Source organism: Equus asinus, chromosome 4, assembly GCF_041296235.1.
Source record: "Equus asinus isolate D_3611 breed Donkey chromosome 4, EquAss-T2T_v2, whole genome shotgun sequence".
In the NCBI taxonomy this organism is placed as follows: Eukaryota; Metazoa; Chordata; class Mammalia; order Perissodactyla; family Equidae; genus Equus; species Equus asinus.
The window spans coordinates 135,576,970-135,596,764 of NC_091793.1; the positions used below are offsets into that span (position 1 = coordinate 135,576,970).

The 19,795-nt window shown below is 43.0% G+C and overlaps 1 protein-coding gene across 4 annotated transcripts in view; it reads right to left on the minus strand.

The window, feature by feature from the left end:
- LOC123285083 (aldehyde oxidase-like) overlaps positions 1–19,795 on the minus strand; it is a 79,059-nt gene that overhangs the window by 43,069 nt on the left and 16,195 nt on the right. For all 4 annotated transcript variants that reach the window (XR_011502973.1, XR_011502972.1, XM_070508340.1 and 1 more), the window contains 13 exons: positions 18,751–18,859; positions 17,163–17,289; positions 15,638–15,699; positions 11,478–11,567; positions 10,758–10,838; positions 9,815–9,959; positions 9,039–9,131; positions 7,860–8,011; positions 7,576–7,669; positions 5,852–5,961; positions 4,622–4,806; positions 3,476–3,638; positions 1,682–1,774 (listed from right to left, as the gene is read on the minus strand). Coding sequence is in view for 2 of the 4 variants with exons in the window: in XM_070508340.1 (XP_070364441.1) it covers positions 1,682–1,774; positions 3,476–3,638; positions 4,622–4,806; positions 5,852–5,961; positions 7,576–7,669; positions 7,860–8,011; positions 9,039–9,131; positions 9,815–9,959; positions 10,758–10,838; positions 11,478–11,567; positions 15,638–15,699; positions 17,163–17,289; positions 18,751–18,859 (1,504 nt within the window). In the remaining 2 variants the exon portion in view is untranslated. The remainder of the gene's footprint in view (positions 1–1,681; positions 1,775–3,475; positions 3,639–4,621; positions 4,807–5,851; positions 5,962–7,575; positions 7,670–7,859; positions 8,012–9,038; positions 9,132–9,814; positions 9,960–10,757; positions 10,839–11,477; positions 11,568–15,637; positions 15,700–17,162; positions 17,290–18,750; positions 18,860–19,795) is intronic.

Here is a 19,795-nt window from a genome sequence, read left to right on the forward strand (position 1 = left end):
ATAAGCTTAGATACTAAGGAAATACATTCATAGGTTTCTATAAAGGCTCTGGAAGTTTTCTGTGACATAATACTTTTTACTGTAAATAATGAAACACATCATCACATTGAAAAAAACCCTTTTGAAATCTTGCTGTGAGAAGCCTGCCAAAAGATTGAAGAAAGATACTAAGATGTATTTTTGTTCTATTCTAGAATCAGATATGAAATTGATTATTTTAGTTGAAGACATAACACCTTTTTTTGCAGTCAGCATGATGAATCTACTGGGGAAAGGGGCTGCACTCGATTACTTGCTTCTGCTTGTTTGTGGCTAAAGATATGACAGAAGAATATCGTCTCCTTGAACTGGCCATCTCCTGGAGCTGTGTCAAAACGCTTTCCAAGCAACCGAACTTATTTGGGGAAAAAATGCTCATCAGGAGTGCTGACATTGCACCAACAATGTGGATATTTGTGTGTGTGAAAAACCACAAAAAAAAAAAAAAAAATGAAACTCATCTGTGTGGCAGATACACTGCTTCCAAAACTTTGACTTGCAAGCTTTACTAACAAGCTCCCTTTGAAGATGACGAACTAGATGAAGATTATCAGTTTTCTTCGGATGATTTGAATGCCCAATAATTTGTTCTCGTTGTTTCTTTCTGAAGTTTATTCCGTTGGCAAGGCAAGGTTCGGGTATTGACAAGCCGAAGGTTGCAGCTGCCGTATTTTGCAGAATGCCAGGGAAGATGGCAGCTGTTTTTAACTGTCAAAATGATCTCTTGCGGTGGAGTTTGGCATATTTGAATTTTTGAACATACTGACCCTAAAATCTCAAGGAATATACACCAACTTCCATGCTCATCACGACAGACTGTGAGCTTTTATAACTAAATCCAACAACAGATGCGATGAACTGATGCTTTAAAAGCCTCTTCATGTTCTTGACTTCATAAAACTCTCAAGGTGAAGTTTCTAGATAATATTTACAAAAAAAAAACACATTGAATCTTATCCAGTTTACCAATAGGACCACTTCAGGTGATCGTTTTGTGATGTTATGGCAGAAAATTCCATTTCAAAGTTAATGAGGAATTCTGTCCTCTCAACAGTCAGTTTTCTTTAGGAGAGCTCAAAAATAGAACTTACGCTTAGATCTTAGAACTTACGCTTGATTCAACTCAAATGTAACTCACAGAAAAAACACTCGGAAAAGAGGGACTGGGGGAAGAGAGTGTCTCCACATGCAAACAAAATAAACCAGCGGCTCTTTTAACAACCCTTCCTGCCTTTTCATCACCCTCTAAGGGCTTGGTTTTCTCCTTCTCTGAAAATGAAGCAGCCCTGTGGCCCTGACACAGAAGTGACTTTGGTTGTGCTCCGACTTCCATGGTGCCAAGGGCAGAGAGCATGTGGCAAGGTAGCCAGCTCGTTCATGTCGGTGGTACAAGGCCACAGAACAAAACACATGGCCTTCAAGATCAAAACAGACATTTAAAAATAATTACCATTGCCACTTTTGTTTTCAGTCCTAATTCTTTTTTGATTTTGAAATTTTAATGAACACGATAGGAGGCTTGAGTTCACCAGAAGAGGAGGTCCAGTTTACAAAGCTTGAGAGTCACTGAGAGATAAGTGGGACGTCCAGGTGCAGGAGCTCCACGGCCCAGGCCCTTCAATTAAAAAAAAAAGCTACCAACCTGGTACTTTGATGTACCCCAGTGATTTCTGGAATGAAGATCTTCTAAAGCACTCTCATACTTGTCTGCAAGGCCAGGATAGCGAACAGGGTCCTGAAAAGAGGAACCGTTGTAGATATTTAAAATATGGCGGTACCAGAATGGTCTTCGAAGGGAGACTAGTATGGTTTTTAGCAAGCAGCTCTATTCTGAAGTCTGACATTTCTTAAGAACTCGCCCAATTCAGAACCCTGGAAGTACAAGCAGCTCGCTGACCCACAAGTTCGGAAGGTCCACATATACGACCACACTTGACAGAGAGTCAAGTGAATACAGTAGGTCACTGACTTCCAACATCTTTATGGGTCTTATGATTTTCTCACATGCTTTCCTAAACGATTTGAATACTTAAAAACCAATAAAACGGGAAGATCAAAGCTAAGTAAATAAAGGGGAAAGGAGGAAAATGCTTAAACCAGGAAACAGTCAGAGCCAAAGGACGCCACTGCGAATGAGCACAAAACTCTGCTCTGCATCACCCGGTGAACCCCGGAGAAGGGACCCTGCCGGGGCTGCATGCCTCCAAAGCCCCACAGGAGGTGGCGTTCGGGGGCCCAGGAGGAACACTTCTCAGGGCTGAGGGAAATGGGTCATTTGGGTCCTTATACAAGACCTTAACCAATACCTCTAATGGTCATGGTTTATATTTTAAAAATTTTAACAGAAAAGTAAAGCCAACAAAGGTTATTATTTTTAATAATAGAGGAATACTGACCAGAGGAAGCTGAATTGAAGGTATAAAACTACAAGGCAGAAGCTTTAAGTGATACACACTTGATGCGCCCAAGAAACTGTATTAGCTTGCTATCAATTGGAGTAGTCTATAATTGGCTTTTTTTGCTCTTTTGATTACATGGTGACAATATGTCACTTATACATGATTTCAAGCTTCTATTCTCAAAGATTTGATGAAACCCTTCTGGTTCTTAGTTGTTCCCAGCTACAATGAGAAGACACTTTTAGAAGCAGTGATAAGAGAGAGCTTTGTGTCTCGTATTTCCAGGGATCATATCAACCTCTATACCACACGAAGAATGTTCTTGGTTTCTAGTCTAGTTTGGTCAGCTGGTTGTAGGGTGGGATTAAGGAGGCCAACATGGTTCAAGTTCCCCATAGGTCAGGCAAATTTATTCAGAGAAATTTTTTTAGTTGTGTCCTCCCTAGCAACTATCTTGTAACTCTAGTTGTTTGTCATAAGGGAGACCAGGCAAAGAATGCCTGGGTGATTACTATCATCATTATGACCACTGCTAGGCTGTCTCCATCACGTTCCTCTGAAGCACTAGGGACCATATGAAGCCCTTTTCCTATGATGACCTGTTTCACAATAACCTTGTGGACTGGCTGTCATCGTCATCTCATAGGTGAGAGAAATGAAGCTGAACCCAGAGAAGAAAGTCGAACGCACGAAGGTAAAGCTCAACAAGTGGAAGAAATGCTTCACTGAGGGAAAACACCTTCAAATCACTCACAAGTCTTCTGCATACCGTCTAGATAAACAGCAGGGAAGAAACAAGGTAACTGAGCAGCATTATACAAAATCCTGCACAACTCCGTGCTCTACTGGCAACTCCTCCCCAAACTCACACCTGTCAACAGACACAGACAGCCATGGAGCCCAGCGGGTCCGTGTGTTGCTGATTTGGGTTGTCTTTTCTATCCTATAGCTACTTAGCATGGAAGCGCTGCCTCCACTTTGGGCATCACCAGAACCCCCAGCACTGGGAAAGCTAATACACGGTCAGTTCCATTTACCATCGTCTTCAAGATCTGTGACACTTTCAGGTAGAACTTGAAGAAGAAGCTGATGAGGAGCGTCCTCTTGAACTCCACCTTTCCACCCGGAGCCCAGCCCGGAAGGGAGACTTCATCCAGAATCAGCCTGCAGGCTGCATCCAGCATCTCTTCATTCCAGGGCCTGCGAGGGTCCAAAGAGAAGACTCCTGGCTCACAGGCTCAGCGAGTGTGTGAGACAAACAGCTACAATTTAATGAAGGAAATAAGAATACGAGCTCTGCAGTCAGGCAAGCCCAGCTCGAATCACAGTCCACCTTCTCAAAGCATCTGGCCTGGGCTCACCACTGCCCTACCTGCAAAAGGTAAGAATAGCAGAACCCACCTCATGGAGGGGTCATGAGGAGGGAATGACAGCCCATGTTAAGGCCCGAGGCCAGGAGTAAATGACCCCGTATCACAAGAATGTTTACTGCGTGCCAGGTTCTGTTTTAGGCACCTTATATGTATCCATTCACTTCATCCTCTCAACGGCCCTCTGAGGTAGGGACGATGAGCCCCTGTGTCAGATAAAGAAACTGAGGTCCTGTCAGGCTAAGTAAGCTGACTGAGGTCACATAATCAATAGAGGCTGAACTGAGATTTGGACCCAGGCAGCTTGGCTCAATCAAGTTCACGCTTTTAACCACTACTTTCTATTACTCCTGAAATGAGAAGTGATACCTGGTAAATGCTCAAGAAATATCAGCTATTACTATCATCTATAGAAATAAAAAGTCAGGTAAGCAAAAGCATTAAGCCATTTATTATAAAACAAACCCCCATAATCTATTTTTCATCATGGCAAATTATTCTCACAATAAAGAATGAAAATTCCTTCATTTTGCTTACCGTGTCTATGTACTATTGGGAAATGTGCTCTTGCTCTCTCTCTTTCCCTCTCCCTCTCTCTCTTTCACACACACACACACATGTACACACACACAGACTATATGATGCCCACTTCAGAAATCACTAAAATCAAGACATATGGAAATAACCGAACTCTTATTGGAATTCCATGCCATGAAATGAAAAGGTACTAAGCATCTTTCTCTTGTAATTGCATGCTACCACAAAAAGGGCCGTCCCATTACTCAGAAAGAGTCTAAGAGTATAATGCCATACCTTCCGATGAGTTTCTGGCAGGAATTTTTTGCACAGATGGTGGTTGGACCAACCCCTCCATATGCAATGGATAACTCTCTAATGATGCCACCTCCTTCTCCAAAAAAGACTCTCATTCCTGAATTGACTATCGCGAGCGCGTTCTGCTGCCGCTGGGCTTGTCGGAAGGCTGACACAAATTCCCACTGAAAGCAGAAGACAAGTGGCACATGTAGAAACACGTGAGTGACAGTTACACACTAGGCAGTTTACATGTGTGGCCTCTTACAACCTTGTCACACTCTCTGTTATGGGTTTAATTGTGCCCACGCCCCCCCCCTTCATATGTTGAGGTCCTAAACCCTAGGACCTCAGAGCGTCCCTGTATTTAGAGACAGGGTCTGTAAAGAGGTAATTAAGTTCCAATGAGGTCATTAGGGTGGGCACTAATCAAACGTGGTGGTATCCTCATAAGAAGACGAAATTTGGAGACAGACACAGAGGGAAAACCAGGTGAAGACACAGGGAGAAGATGGTCATCTACAAGCCAAGGAAGGAAGCCTCAGAAAACCACTCCTGCCAACGCCTTGATATCAGACTTTCAGCCTCTAGACTTGTGAGAAAATAGACATGTGCTGTTTAAGCCCCCGAGCGTGTGGTCCCCTATGACGGCAGCCCTGATGGCCAGATACACCCTCTGAGGCAGCGGGATGATGCCCTCGTCACCGATGGGGGCTCTAAGGCTCGGAGGGGTTCAGAAACCAGTTCAGAGTCACAGTGGATCTGGAAACCAAGATCCAATCTTCAGTCTGACTTCAAGCCCTTCTTCTTTCCACTAAGTTCTATTATAAATGTGTTTTTGTAGCCTCTTTCAAGGAATATAGGTAGAAGTATATTTTCTAGTCTTATTTAGGAGAAAGCCGCATGGGACAATGAATTTTTAAACGTCTGTAAGAAAGTAACGTTAGAGTTTGGGTTTGTGGAGGCGGGAAGACAGAGAGAGAGAGAGAGAGATGGAGAGAAAGACAGAGAGAGAGAGAGAGAGACGGAGAGAGAGAGAAAACGGCAGAGATGAAGGTTCCCCGATTCCAGGAACAATAGGGGTTATGTAACACAAGTGGAAAGTGACCGTTCACAAGGCCTTGGAATCTCCCCTGTAAACAGTCAACACCTTTTCTTAACCCCCGTCTGTGGGAATTAACAAGCCACAGGCTCACAGGTAAAACCAAGAAATCGAAAGGACCCTCTCACCTTCCTGGAGTAGGGGATGTTCACAGAGACCAAGATTTCTCCAGGCTTAAGATCGGCGCTGGGGCACTTTGTGAGAAACTGCTCATTTAAAGGAATCTGTCGTTCTCCTTCTGTGGAAAGAAATGACACCTTTCCTGGCATCTGTTCCACTAAACAACCAAACTTCCAAAACTTTGGAAATAATTCTACCAAATCCCGAGGAAACCGACTGTTTGGGAAGGACGCGCTCTGCCTAGGCTCACTGACTCTTTCGCACACGATGGCAGCTTGCACTGTCTCCTGCAGTCTAGGCCGCACCTTTCTGGTTCTCGGCCACCTTTGCTTGCTGAGAAACAAAGACCTCCAGAAGAGCAGCCCAGAGGCCAGGCGGAGCGGCCTCAGCAGTCCTCTTCCCGAACAGCACAGCTCACTGGGAGCTTTAGAGTAAGAAGTGGATAGTAACGTCCCTTTGATATTCTGATCACGTCATTCAACAAACATCTATTGTTTCTAAGCAGGAATCCTACTAGAGTAAATAACCCTACTAGGTTGATTCAGTAGTGAATAAATAAATTGCTTTTGATGAATTTTTATGCTGGTGAGGGGCTGTCTTATTTGTTTATAATCTTTTCCATCACCTAAAAAATTTCTGTTCTTTAGTCAATATATTGAGGGGAGGAACCATTTAAAACTATAAGAAAATATGACTTTGGGATGAAAGCTAAGAAGTTTTTGATGTTTACACTCACATCACAAAACCTATTTCTCATTATATGATCTTTTAAAGGGATGTTACTTAAATTTATAACTCTGAATGTAAATCTTCCCCCTTAAGATAATTTTGTGATTTAGATGATATGAAAAGCAGGTATTTAACAATGTAGGTAATAGAAAGCTAGTGCATGTTTTTAAAGGAAAATAAAAACAGATGTATAGAGGACCAATTAAAACTTCCTAATAATTGTTAACCAAGTTGGAATAAGAGAAAGAAATTAAATTCTGAACTTAGTTTCAAAATCAAGACTCAAGGGGCCAGCCCAGTGGCGCATCGGTGAAGTGCGCATGTTCTGATTCGGCGGCCCGGGGTTCACCGGTTCGGATCCTGGGTGCGGACATGGCACGGCTTGGCATGCCATGCTGTGGTAGGCGTCCCATGTATAAAGTAGAGGAAGATGGGCATGGATGTTAGCTCAGGGCCAGTCTTCCTCAGAAAAAAGAGGAGGATTGGTAGATGTTAGCTCAGGGCTAATCTTCCTCAGAAAAAAAAATACAACAAAACTCAAGTCAATAAATATAGAATGAAGCCCCACCATTGTTCAACAGAAAAAGGCCTGTAGGCTGCCATCGACAGCAAATTAAAGAGAAGCATATGGCATGATGTGGCTCCACAACACTCTTGGACCACCTGCAGAGAGTCTTCACCAAAGGGGCCCAACAGTTCTCAGCAGCCTCGAGTTCTCTCCACTACGCAGAGCACGTTGGGACACTAACACAAGTACGGTCAATGTAGGGTAACCAGGACGGGAAAATATCTAGCACGAGGCCTCAAAGAAAACCAGATGAAGACATTGGAGTGTGTGGAATTAGGACCACGCTGAGCAACTTCCCAGCATCCAGAAAGGCAGAGAGAGTTATTAACATTATAGAGAATAGTCATTTTCAAAACTGCACCTCCTGCCTCTTCAAAGAGAAAAGGGGGTAGGAAGAGCAGGTTTACTAATCCCCAGGAAAGAGCTGTCACTCACCTTTTGACAGCAAGTTGAGGGTACAGTTGCCCACAGCCAGGAGGGGATTCAGATCTGAATCCAGATGCCTGCTCAAAATGTGGCCCCCTAAAGACTTTTGAAAATAATAAGTTAGTTTCATACCAGCTATGTAATTATAAAAACACAAGTGATAAAACAAGGATCAATCAAGGCTTTGGAGAGCTATTCTTTTTGTCTGTTCCAAAAGAATGAAAATGTCATGATTTGTCAGAGACAGTCACCCAAGGAATGCACACTGGAGTTTACTGTCAGCAAATACATACAGCCATGTTCCTGATCTGGCATCCGGCCAGAGTTCCCAAATGCTTCAAGAGAGCATGGTACGTCTGTGTCTTCTCCTCTGGAAGCTTCTGGATCACTTCAGCCAGGATCTCCTTCACCTGAGCCAGGCTGAGGCCGGCACCTAAGGTCAGCCCTAAAATAAAATCATTTGTAAATAATGCAGTGTGATTGCTGCTGACCTAGAAATGTCCATTAGACCAAAGCTACAGACATGGGATCTTTATGCTGGATACGTGCTGCCATGCTTATTGTTGGTGATGGTGGTGGCGGTGATGATGGAAGTGGTGTTGATGATGGAAGTGGTGGTGGTGATGGTGGTGATGGTGATGGAAGTGGTGGTGGTGATGGTGGTGGTCATGATGGAAGAGGTGGTGGTGATGGTGGAGATGATGGAAGAGGCAGTGGTGATGGTGGTGGTCGTGATGGAAGAGGTGGTGGTGATGGTGGTGGTCGTGATGTAAGAGGTGGTGGTGATGGCGGTGATGATGGAAGTGGTGGAGGTGATAGAGGTGGTGCTGAAGGTGATGGAGGCTAAAGTTTCTGAACACTCACTCTTCAAGCACTCAGCTGAATATTTCGGAGAATTCCCCTGCATCCTAACAAACATTTGAGATAATAACCCCATTTTGCAGATGAAGAAACTGAAATTCAGAACTTGACTAGGTTCTTACAGCTTATATGCCATAGTTAAGAATTACACTCCAGAGCCTGACTTCAAACCCACATTTACATTGATTCCCATCATTGTCATTAAATCAATTTCCCTTGTGGGAATGGACAAGCCAGTCTGTGAGCTGCTAAATACATAAACGTGCTGTGCTTACCACTGTGCTTCTGGAGAGCAAGGACTGTATTCCAGTCATTCATCTTCTCTCCAGCACTTAGCACAGTGCCCTTCCTTGAATAGTTGTTACATTTCTCTGATACAGCAGACATAAAAAGTTCTTCAGTAAAAATATGAGTAGTCAGATAATTAGTCTCTCATATAACTACACAGCATTCTCCCCTGAGCCTCCTCCAGAAGGTTATCACTCTTATAAGAAGAGCATCTCTCTGTATATTATAATTAGAAATAATTCTTTTTCTGCTCATCTGCTGGGCAAAGGAAATAAACTGATTAATTCATTTTAACTAAGAAAACAGGGACCATAAGAACTCACCATCATCTGCATGGTTTACAACACTCAGTTCTTCAATACATTCAGGAGAAATTATAACTGGGTGAAAGGCGCCTTTAAATCTTACTTCAGGTCCTAGAGGATTAGGAAGATAATAAATTTTGGAATTGTCATTAGAAGTGATATCTTTAAATATATAAAAACCACACATCTTTCGATTTGTCTGTTCATGGCCAAATCACACACAGAATGGCCAGATGGACTTTCACTGAACTTAGGGGACTCTGGACGTGTCAGCTTTGAAACTCGCCTGACAAGTCCAAGACAACTTGTGGCTTACTCAAAATTCTCTTTGGGAAGATTCTAGAAGACTGTTCAAAGAAGTAGACGTCAGACTGAGTTTACAAGGAACACAGCAGAAAGAGCCTGGAAGTGCAGCTTAGGAAAATCACGTCATACCTACTGAGACAGCACCAGAGAGGAGACAGCGAGCAATTTCAAATGCGAGCCCAGACCAATCTCCAGTGGAAAGACGGGACAGCTGTCACTGGAACTGGGGCTTCTGAGCTGTTATGGAGCAGCCTCCTGGGGGCAACTCTGGGCACTGCTCTGATCAGGGGCAACAGGAATTTACTTAGGCAACGGAAGCTGCCAGAGTATCCTGAGCAATGCTGGGGAAGTCAAGGCGAAATGACTGACAGTGCTATTTCTGACTGCTTTTCCGGAGAATATGCATATATGAGGTTTTTTACCCCCCGCCACCCCCCCGGGTCCTTTCCCTCAGTTTCCTCATAAGAGGCCCCTGGAGTTCCACATACCCACAGAGGTGTTCCCCATGACAATAGGGGCCTGCGGATACTTGACTTTAGCTTCTAGAAGTTCCTTCAGGGTCACTGGAGAAATCCATGTCATTCTGTCACCAACAAAAACCCTGGTCCTTTGTGGTTGTTTCTCAGCCATTATCTATTGAAAAAGCAATAGGGATTCAAGGTCGTCTCATGACAATATTTCCACCTGTTTCTGCTGTACCTTTGTGGGAACAGAGAAAGGAAATGGAGATCTTTTTTAAAAATAAAATAAAAGAGGGGTCGGCCCCATGGCGTAGTGGTTAAGTTTGGCGCACTCCACTTTGGTGGCCCAGGTTCATAGGTTCAGATCCCTGGTGCAGACCTACAGCATTCGTGAGCCATGCTGCAGCAGGACCCACATATAAAATAGAGGAAGACTGGCAACAGATATTAGCTCAAGGCAAATCTTCCTCAGCAAAAATATAAAATAAAAGTGACCTAAAAGTAGAGCTTTAGTAGGAATCAGAGATCAAATTAAAAATATGACAACATTTTACTCCTTCTGGAGTCTGTTCCCAGATATCTCCCTTTGCTGTTTTTATATCTCAGAGGAATTCATTGCAATGTTTAAAAATATTTTAACATGTTTAATTTTGTCAAAGCACTCTATGGGAGAATAAACTTCGGCAGAATGGAAGTAGAAAACATGTCTACAGCTCTGCATGTTGTGATGTCATCTCATGACATTTTTTATAGATACTATCTGCTGCTTCTTACAGTCAACCGTCCCCTCGTGGTGACTCCACCCCCATTCCTCCATCTCTGCCTCGGTCCCATACTCTTTAGGCCTTGGGCCAAGGATGACAGAAGGATATTACCTAATCGCCAATCAGCTTTGGGAGGACCCATAAGGAAACACCCCTCCCGACATTTCAGCATGAATTCCTGTAGGACGAGCTCAACTTTGCCTTACCATTAGCTCTGGAGGAAATATCAGCTCCTGAGTTGGATCCAATGGCAGAAACTCCTCTTCTGAGAAGAGTTTTGGACTTGTCTTAAAAAGAGAAAGTACCAGAAGTTATTGTTATCAGGCAATTCGGACTACTTTAAATCTTCTGTGGAGTGGGGCCGGAAGAAGATAAGACACACAACAGACAGACAAAGAGGCAGCTGGCCAGCCACAGTCCCTGCCTCCCAGGTCAAGGGCTCTAGCACAGACCTGGTCACCAGCAATGCAGTGCAGGTGTCGATGGGCCTCCCGGGCCCTCGGTGCCCTGTCCAGAGTCTGGGGGAGCAGAGGCGCAGGCAGCAGCCCCAGCACAGGGCAGAGCCAGAACGTGTCCCTGAATCGCCGCCTCTCCTATCGTGACACCCTCTGCCTGTTCTCCCACTTACTTAACAGCTCCACTTTACTTCTGGCCCTCGAAAAGAGACCTGAAAAAGGCTCTTTTAAAACTAAGAGGCATTAGGGGATCAGTGTCTTCTCTCCGATAGATAGTTGTACTTGAACTGGAACGAAGGATGAAGTTGTCAGGATAGATTTTCCTTTGATAGAGATGGAGTGAGCACGGGAAGGGGACATGCTGACACACCTCACGTTAGTCAACTTGGGCAGCCACTTACTCCTCCTAAAAGTAAGCCGGTCTGTGCTCATGTCCTGAGAAAACCTTATAAAAATGTACATTTCACTGACCTTATTTCCTTCCTCAAACTCTGGTAATTCATTTATTCCTTGATCCAAACAGCAAACCCCATTTTCTTTACTTTGACAGCAGCCAGAAGTCTGGTGGGTAAAGAAAACAAACAACCCAGATTCTATTGCTGATTCTACTAAGTGTTTTTTCAGCCTTTTTGAGGTATAATTGACAAATAAAATTGTATATATTTAAAGTGTACAAGGTGACTATTTCATATATGTGTATTTTGTTAAATTATTACCACTATCGGGTTAATTAACACATCCATCACCTCACATAGTTACCATTTTTGTGTGGGTGATGGTGAGAACACTTAAGGTCTGCCCTCTTCACAAATTTCAAGTACACAACACAGTAGTATTAACTATAGTCCCCAGGCTGTAAATGAGATCCCCAGAGCTTATTCATCTTATAACTGAAGGTTTGTACCCTAGGATCAGCATCTCCCCATCTCCCTCAGCCCCCAGTCCCTGGTAACCACCTTATATCCTCTGTTTTTATGAGTTCAACTTATTTTTTTTCCTTTTTACATTCCACATATAAGTGAGATCATACAGTATTTGTCTTTCTCTATCTGACTAATTTCACTGAGGATAATGTCCTCTAGATTCATCTATGTTGTTGCAAATGGCAGGCCTTCCTACATTCTCATGGCCGAATAATATCTTCATATATATGTACACACACACACACACCTTTACCCATTCATCTGTCAATGGAAACAAGTTATTTCCAAATTTTGGCTATTGTGAATAATGCTGCAATAAAGATATTTCTTTGAGATACTGATTTCATTTCCTTCAGATATATACCCAGAAGTAGGATTGCTGGATCCTACGGTGGTTTTATTTTTAATTTTTTGAGGAACCTCCATACTGTTTTCCATAGAGGCTGCACCATTTTACATGCCCACCAACAGTGCAGAAGGGTAACCTTTTCTCCATATCCTGGCCAACACTTGTCTTTTTAATAGCCATTCTAACAGGTATGAGATGATATCTCATTGTGGTTTTGATTTGCATTTCCCTGATGATTAGTGATGTTGACCACATCTTCATGTACCTGTCCAGCATTTGTATGTCTTCTTTGGAAAAGAGAAGATTTCTTGGAAAAAAGGAGATTCTCCTTTCCACATTGTGTGTTCTTGGCTCTTTTGTCAAATATTACTTGACCATATATGCATGGGTTTATATCTGGGTTCTTGATTCTGTTCCAAGGTTTATGAGGCTATTTTTATGCCAGTGACATACTGTTTTGATTACTATAGCTTTGTAATATAGTTTGAAATCTGAATTTAACTCTTCAGATTCTTTGCCCATTTTTTAATGAAGTTATTTGCTTTTTTGCTATTGAGATGCAGGAGTTCCTTGTATAATCGGATATTAGCCCCTTATGGGATATGTGGTTTGCGAACATTTTCTCCGGTTCCATAGGTTGCCTTTTCACTGTGCTGATAGCTTCCTTTGCTAAGCACAAGCTCTTTAGTTTGATTTTGTCCCACTTGTTTATTTTTCCTTTTGTTGCCTGTGCTCTTTGTGTCATATCCAAAAATATCATTGCAAAGACTGATGTCAAGGAGTTCTTTCCGTGGGGTTTGTTCTAGGAGTTTTATAACTTCAGGTCTTACATTTAGGTCTTTAATCCATTTTGAGTTAATTTTTGTGAGTGGTGTGAGATAACAGCCCAATTTCATTCTTTTGCATGTGGCTATTCAGTTTTCCCAAAACCATTTATTGAAGAGATTCTCCTTTCTGAATTGTGTGTTCTTGGCTCTTTTGTCAAATATTACTTGACCGTATATGCATGGGTTTATATCTGGGTTCTTGATTCTGTTCCACAGTTTATGAGGCTGTTTTTACGCCAGTGCCATACTGTTTTGATTACTATAGCTTTGTAATATAGTTTGAAATCAGGAAGTGTAATGCCTCCAGTTTTGTTCTTCCACAAGATTGCTCTGGCTATTGTCTTTTTGGTTTCATATGAATTTTAGGATTGTTTTTTCTATTTCTGTGAGAAATGCCAGTGGAATTTTGTTAGGGATTACATTGAATCTGTAGATCACTTTGGGTAGTTTGGACATTTTAAGAACATTAGTGCTTGCGATCCATGAACATGGGATATCTTTCCATTTATTTACGTCTTCCTCAATTTCTTTCATCAGTGTCTTGTAGTTTTCAGCATATAGGTCTTTTACCTCCTTCGGTAAATTGATTCCTAAATATTTTACTGTTTTTGATGCTATTGTAAATGAGACTGTTTTCTTAATTTCTCTTTCCAATAGTTTGTTGTTAGTGTATAGAAACAACTGATTTTTGTACGTTGATTTTGTATTCTGCAACTGTACTGAATTTGTTGATTAGTTCTAACAATTTTTTTGGTGGCATCCTTAGGGGTTTCTATATATATAAAATCATGACATCACGAACAGAGACAATCTTACTTGTTCCTTTCCAGTCTGGGTATCTTTGATTCCTTTTTCGTGCCTAATTACTTGGCTAGGACTTCCAGTACTGTGTTGAACAGAAGTGACAAGAATGAGCATCCTTGTCTTGTTCCTGATTTCATTCACTGTATGCCTTAGCTCCAGAATTTCTGCTTGGTTCTTTTTTATTATTTCTATCTCCCTGTTAAACTGCTCATTTAGTTCATGAATTGTTTTCCTGATTTTGTGGAATCATCTTTCTGTTTCCTTGTACCTCATGGTTAGTAGGATCCATGTCCCTTTGAAGTCCTCCAAGAGCCTGGGCTGCTCTTCTCCCAGCCCTCCCTGCCCTCCAGGTGTGTAGCACTCCTCAGTATTCCGGGTGGGACAAGAGAGAAGTGGGCCTCTTTGGCAGTGCCCCACACACCTGGAAAAGCTGGGTGCTCACTCATACACTCTCACTTCCCCCATGGGAGAAATTGTGGGTGGAGGACATCTCTCTGGGCACTCAGCTGTGCACCTTGGAGGAGGGATGACGCAGGTAGAGTAAAACTGTTCCTCCTACTCTCTTCAGTGTGTCCCATCTTGGACTTTTTTACTCCAATGGCATACTGGAACTTCTCTGTTGGACTCCTGAATTTCCATAAAGGCACTCTCGTCCATGGGCAACTGTCAAAATTGGTGTTCTTTTGGGGGAAGATGGTAGAAAACTCCTATTTCACCATTTTGCTGACAGCACTCCTCTGTGGCCTAAGTCTTGATTCACATCTGGGACCTGACCCTCACCTAGACAGAAAGGCAGCTGGTCCAGCCTCAGGAGGGGGCTGACCTTCTGGGGTGAGTTGCTGAAGCTGGAGGTGGAATGCAGACCCCAGGCAGGAAGCAAATTCCCCTCTACTAAGCATTAAATTAAACAGGTGACTACTATTGAAACATAGTACAGAACCAATATCGTTCAATGCTATGAAGAGAGCCATGTGTACTTACACATAACCAAACTAACTTCCAATTTAAAAATCTCAGCTTATGAGAAATTTGAATAGCCGTGATTCTTAAATACATTAAAATATGTAAAGATCTTAAACAAAGCCTGGCATATAACAATAAATATTATCAATGTTGATTGCTAATATTAATAATATTTAATATTTTACTAACAGTAAATATTAACAAGTATTATTATTATCTCTCAGTTCTTATGTATAACGTACTGATTTCACAGTTTAACTTCTAAAAGGCAATCTATGTCCTTCATTTCAAGGTTATTTGTTCATTTATTCATTCAACAAATACTGACTGAGTGGCTACTCTATCAGTGCATGGTGACCAGCCCTGGAAATGCAGAGGCTCTGCTGTCAAGCAGCTCACCGTCTGGTGAAGAGATGGGCAATTATAGCACTGTGTGACCAGTGTTGTGACAGGGAATGCGCAGAGGGCTGCAGCAGCACTGGGGCAGGGACCTGACCCCGACAAACAGATCAGGAATGACCTCTCGGAACAAGGACCCACAGACAACATCAAAGCACTAGGCGCTCAGTATGTGCCTGCCAGGACAAGCTCAAGGAACGAGATGAGCACCCTGCCCAAGATCAGATAACAAACAGCAACTCCGGACCCTCAGATAAGCAGCCCTGTATTGTAACAATGGCTGCTCCCCTTATCACACCTCACGACCCCTCCTGTTCTGTCTCACTGGGGAAGAACAGACTCAATAATGCGTTCATGTCTACTTACTTTACAGAAAGTCTTGCACGCATCAATTATGGGCCTGTATCCAGTGCAACGGCACAGGTTACCTGAGGGAGAAAACCCAACTCTGTTACTCAAGCGCTCTAGAGAGAGGCACGGTCTGTCACATGCATGAGGGAAACAAGGACCCCCATCCAGGAAGAAAGCCCTGGCTGACATTTCAGCCCACCCAATCTACAAAGTCAGATTTTTTCATCAGCAACCTGGCATATTTGATTGGGAGCCTTACGGTAGATTTTAACAACTCAGCTCTTCGCACTTTCTCTCTGTAAACAGTTAGGGTTCCTCTGCTTGTGATATGTGCTCAAAGAACACAATGACTTCAAGGCAAAAACTCTCGGTCTACACTCACATTCAAGAGCTAAACTTCAACTGACAGAAAGATCAAAGGCATTAGATAGCAGCTAAGGTAATTATTAAATTTTGGAAGCCACTGGGCACATAATTTATTGACACTAAATCATCAGGCCAGTGTTTTTCTCACGTGGCTCATATCCCACATTCTCCCTCCCACCCCCACATCTGGGGTCTACTTAAAAACAAAGCCACTGATTGGGATTGGGTCCCAGGGATCCTCTTTTTTTATAAACTCCTCATGTGAGTCTTAAGCACCCTAAAATGTGAGAGCCCCTGTCTCTTCTTCACATCATAAACTGTCGTGAGATCAAATGCATAATCAAACCCAAAGGAAAACAGGCGGAGAGTCAGGTGCTGTGTCTCTCCTTCCGATTCTGGTCTTCCCTGAGCACCTGCAGAGGACCTGGGCACGTGAGCGTCAGCCGCACATTCTCTAGCAGAGAAGTGAGGTCCTCGAGAGACGGGAGACAAAGACCAACAGAGTGATGGAGAGTTCACCAGAAATAGGACTTGGGAGGCTGCTAGTTTTTAAAATTGTTTAGAATCCTGTTATTGAAGACATCTCCCACCCACACATACGCTGCGCTCCTGGCCTGGATAAATCAGCTCTGGTTGTGATAAAGACAGTTCTTTGATACACGTAACCCAAGATAACCTCCAACTCTTTGATTCTGTGTGGTTTTCAAGAGTCTTCTGATATTTAATATGGTCCTGAGAGTGCCGGGGAGTGGTGGAGGGGGCAGCATGTGGAGACAAGTGGCCTTTTTCCAAGGGTAAGTGAATAAACTGGATTTGTAGTGATTATAAAAATAATCAAACAATAAAAAAGGGAGGAGACTCTTATAGATTAAGAGACACTTAAGAACTATAACGGCCAAGTGCAATATGTGGATCCTGTTTGAATCCTGATTTGAACAAACCAACTCCACCACTTATTGGTGGTATAACTGAATAAATTACTCTCTCTAAACCTCAGTTTCTCTATCTATGAAATGGAGACAATAATAATCCCCATCTTATAAAGTTATTGTAAAGAGTAAATGAAACAATCTCTTTATAGTATTTAATACAGTGCAGGGCACATGGTAAGTGTCCAATATCAGCTCTCACCATCATCATCATCTTTTGAAAAGCACACACACATATAACCTACCACCAAGGGCATCAGTTAACTGATCCAGAGTGGGCTCTGGATGGTTCCTGAGCAGGGTGTAGATGGACATCACCATCCCAGGGGTGCAGAAGCCACACTGTGTGCCGTGACACTTGGCAATCCTCTCCTGGAAGCACAAAAAGGTTAGAGATGCAGAATCTTGTGCCCCACCCCAGACCTACTGAGTCAGAACCTACATTTTAACAAGATGCCCAGGTGATTCGTTTGCACATTAAAATTGAAGAGGCCCTGAAAACCCTTCTCATCCTAGGTGTCTCCTTTTCTTGGGCTGGGCGGCTGTGATCACTGGTCTTCACCAGGTTTCGAGCTTCATTAAAGGTTCTCAGCCTTCAGAATCCCCAGGGGAGCTGTAAATTGCCCAAGCAGCCCCCGCGGGGTTGACTTAGGCTCTCGGGGGTGGGGCACAGACAGACATTTTTTAAAGATTCCCCGGTGGTTTCAATGTGCAGTCCAGAATGGGAATCACCGAGATAAATCCCTTTAAGTCCTTCAGAGACAGAAACCAAATTACATTCAAGTGGAGAAAAAACAAAACGCCTATTTCTCGCATGACTTCTGTCTGCCTACTACCGCCCTGAGGCTTTCATGCACAGGAGTTTGTTTACAAAGTGCCACCGTTAACTCAGAGAACACTCAAGAAGGGAACATTATCTCTTTACTGCTGTCCAAACGTCCCCCCCAGCGCTCTCCCTTTGGAGTCTAACTGCAGAGGTGCAGCCCCGCTGTGGAAGCCGGCTTCTGGCAAGGCTGCAACAGCAGCACTCACTGAAGGAAAGAGTGCTGTCGACCTGTGAACAGCCAATTCTCACAAGGGCACCCAGGCAGAATTTCCTCCCTCCAGGTTTTGGGGCTTCACAGAAAATAAACAGAACCCAAGATTGCTGCAAGTCCAGAGAATTTCAAGTTTGGCTATTTTCTATGTTGTCCCCCTCTTTTCCCTCTTGCACCCTATCCTCATAAGTGACCCTCATAAACCAAGATAAAAACAAGTAGCAACAGCATTTTTAGGGGCGATGTCTCAGTCATGTAAGGAGTCAGGAGTCTGAGGTGCCCTTTCACTTGAGGCAGTGATAACAAGGCGCTGCCTTAGGAGAGAAGCCTCTAAATTCACTGACAGCTCCTATTACCTGTCTTCTGAACAAGCCTTAAATTTAACGAGGCTTTTTGGTAGTTGACATCTTCATTTAGCTTTAAAATCATGTTAGTTTCCGCTTTATGAAAAACAACAAAATTATATCCCTCGATTCATGTGACTTTCATTTCTTTGAGTTTGAAGACAGAAGATGGACAGGTCCCATCTCATGAGAGTGTAGAAAACAAACTCAATGACATCAGGATTTTCTTTAAAAGGAGAAAATCCTCCAGTCTTCCGAAAATGATCTTCCCAAGAAGTCAGTCACCAAACACCCACGGGGCCCAGGTTTCTCTCCAGACCCCAGCTTGGTCTCATCTGTTGGCAATGACGAAGCAGCAGGCCCCGCTGCTCTACTGCACTCATCTCAGGACTAATCAGGTCATTAATGGTTTTCACAGCACCGACACCCACGAGGAAGAGGCACGCCCTCACCTGAACAGGATGAATCCTGGCCTTGGTGCTTCCTACACCTTCTACTGTGGTGACAGCAGCACCGTGCAGAGAACAGATGGGGAGCAGACAGGCATTGGCTGGATAATGTCTTCAGAATGCAAAAGAGAAGCACGAGTTACATTGTATCCAGTGGCAAAGGGGACCGAGCACTCACTGAGCACCTCTAATATGGAGGTTTTGTACAAAGTCCCAGGCTTTGCATATGCATTTCATCCTTCGCTCAAGGCCATTTTACAGAAGTAGAATCTGAGGGTCAGAGTGATTTGCTCAGGGTCACAGCTGGAGTGTCAGAGATTGCATGCAAACTAGGTCTCCTAATTCTGACTCCAGAACAGTTTCCTCTAATTTGTTTTTTCCCTTGAATGAGGGGCTGACATTTTCCTCTCTAATTACATGAGACCAACCACCAAGAGCAAATTCCATCTTCTGGGCAGGCGCTCGGCCAGGGTTGGCTGCACAACAAAGTGAATTTGATATTGCGCCTCAGAGGCAGAAATACGGTGTGGGATACACACCTCCTCAATCCCACAAACCTTCTGCTAGAAAATGTCCAACTCAAAACGCCTCCTAAAAAGTTCTCATTCACCAAACAGAGCTACAAATGGCCAATAAATACTTGAAACGTTCAATCTCAAAAATAATTGAGAGATTCAAATTAAGCAATGAGAAACACCATTTTTATCAAAGAAAGTGACAATTTTTTAAAAAAAATTGTAATATGCATAATTAGCAAAGGTTTAGGAAAATGGAACTCAACTTCTGATAAGAATGTAAATTGATAGAGCTCCTCTGGGAGACATTTTCCTGGAAGGCACAAAAACCTTCAAGATGCACACACTCCTTTACCCTGCAACTCCATCTCTATGGATGGATCAGAAAGAAACAGTCACAGGCATAAACAGAAACATATATATATAAATGAATGCTCACTCTCATTCTAAAAACCAAAACAAGCCATATAAGCTACACAATCATACGTTTTTAAAAACTCATTAGATGCTGAATACCTAAAAAAACTTAAATG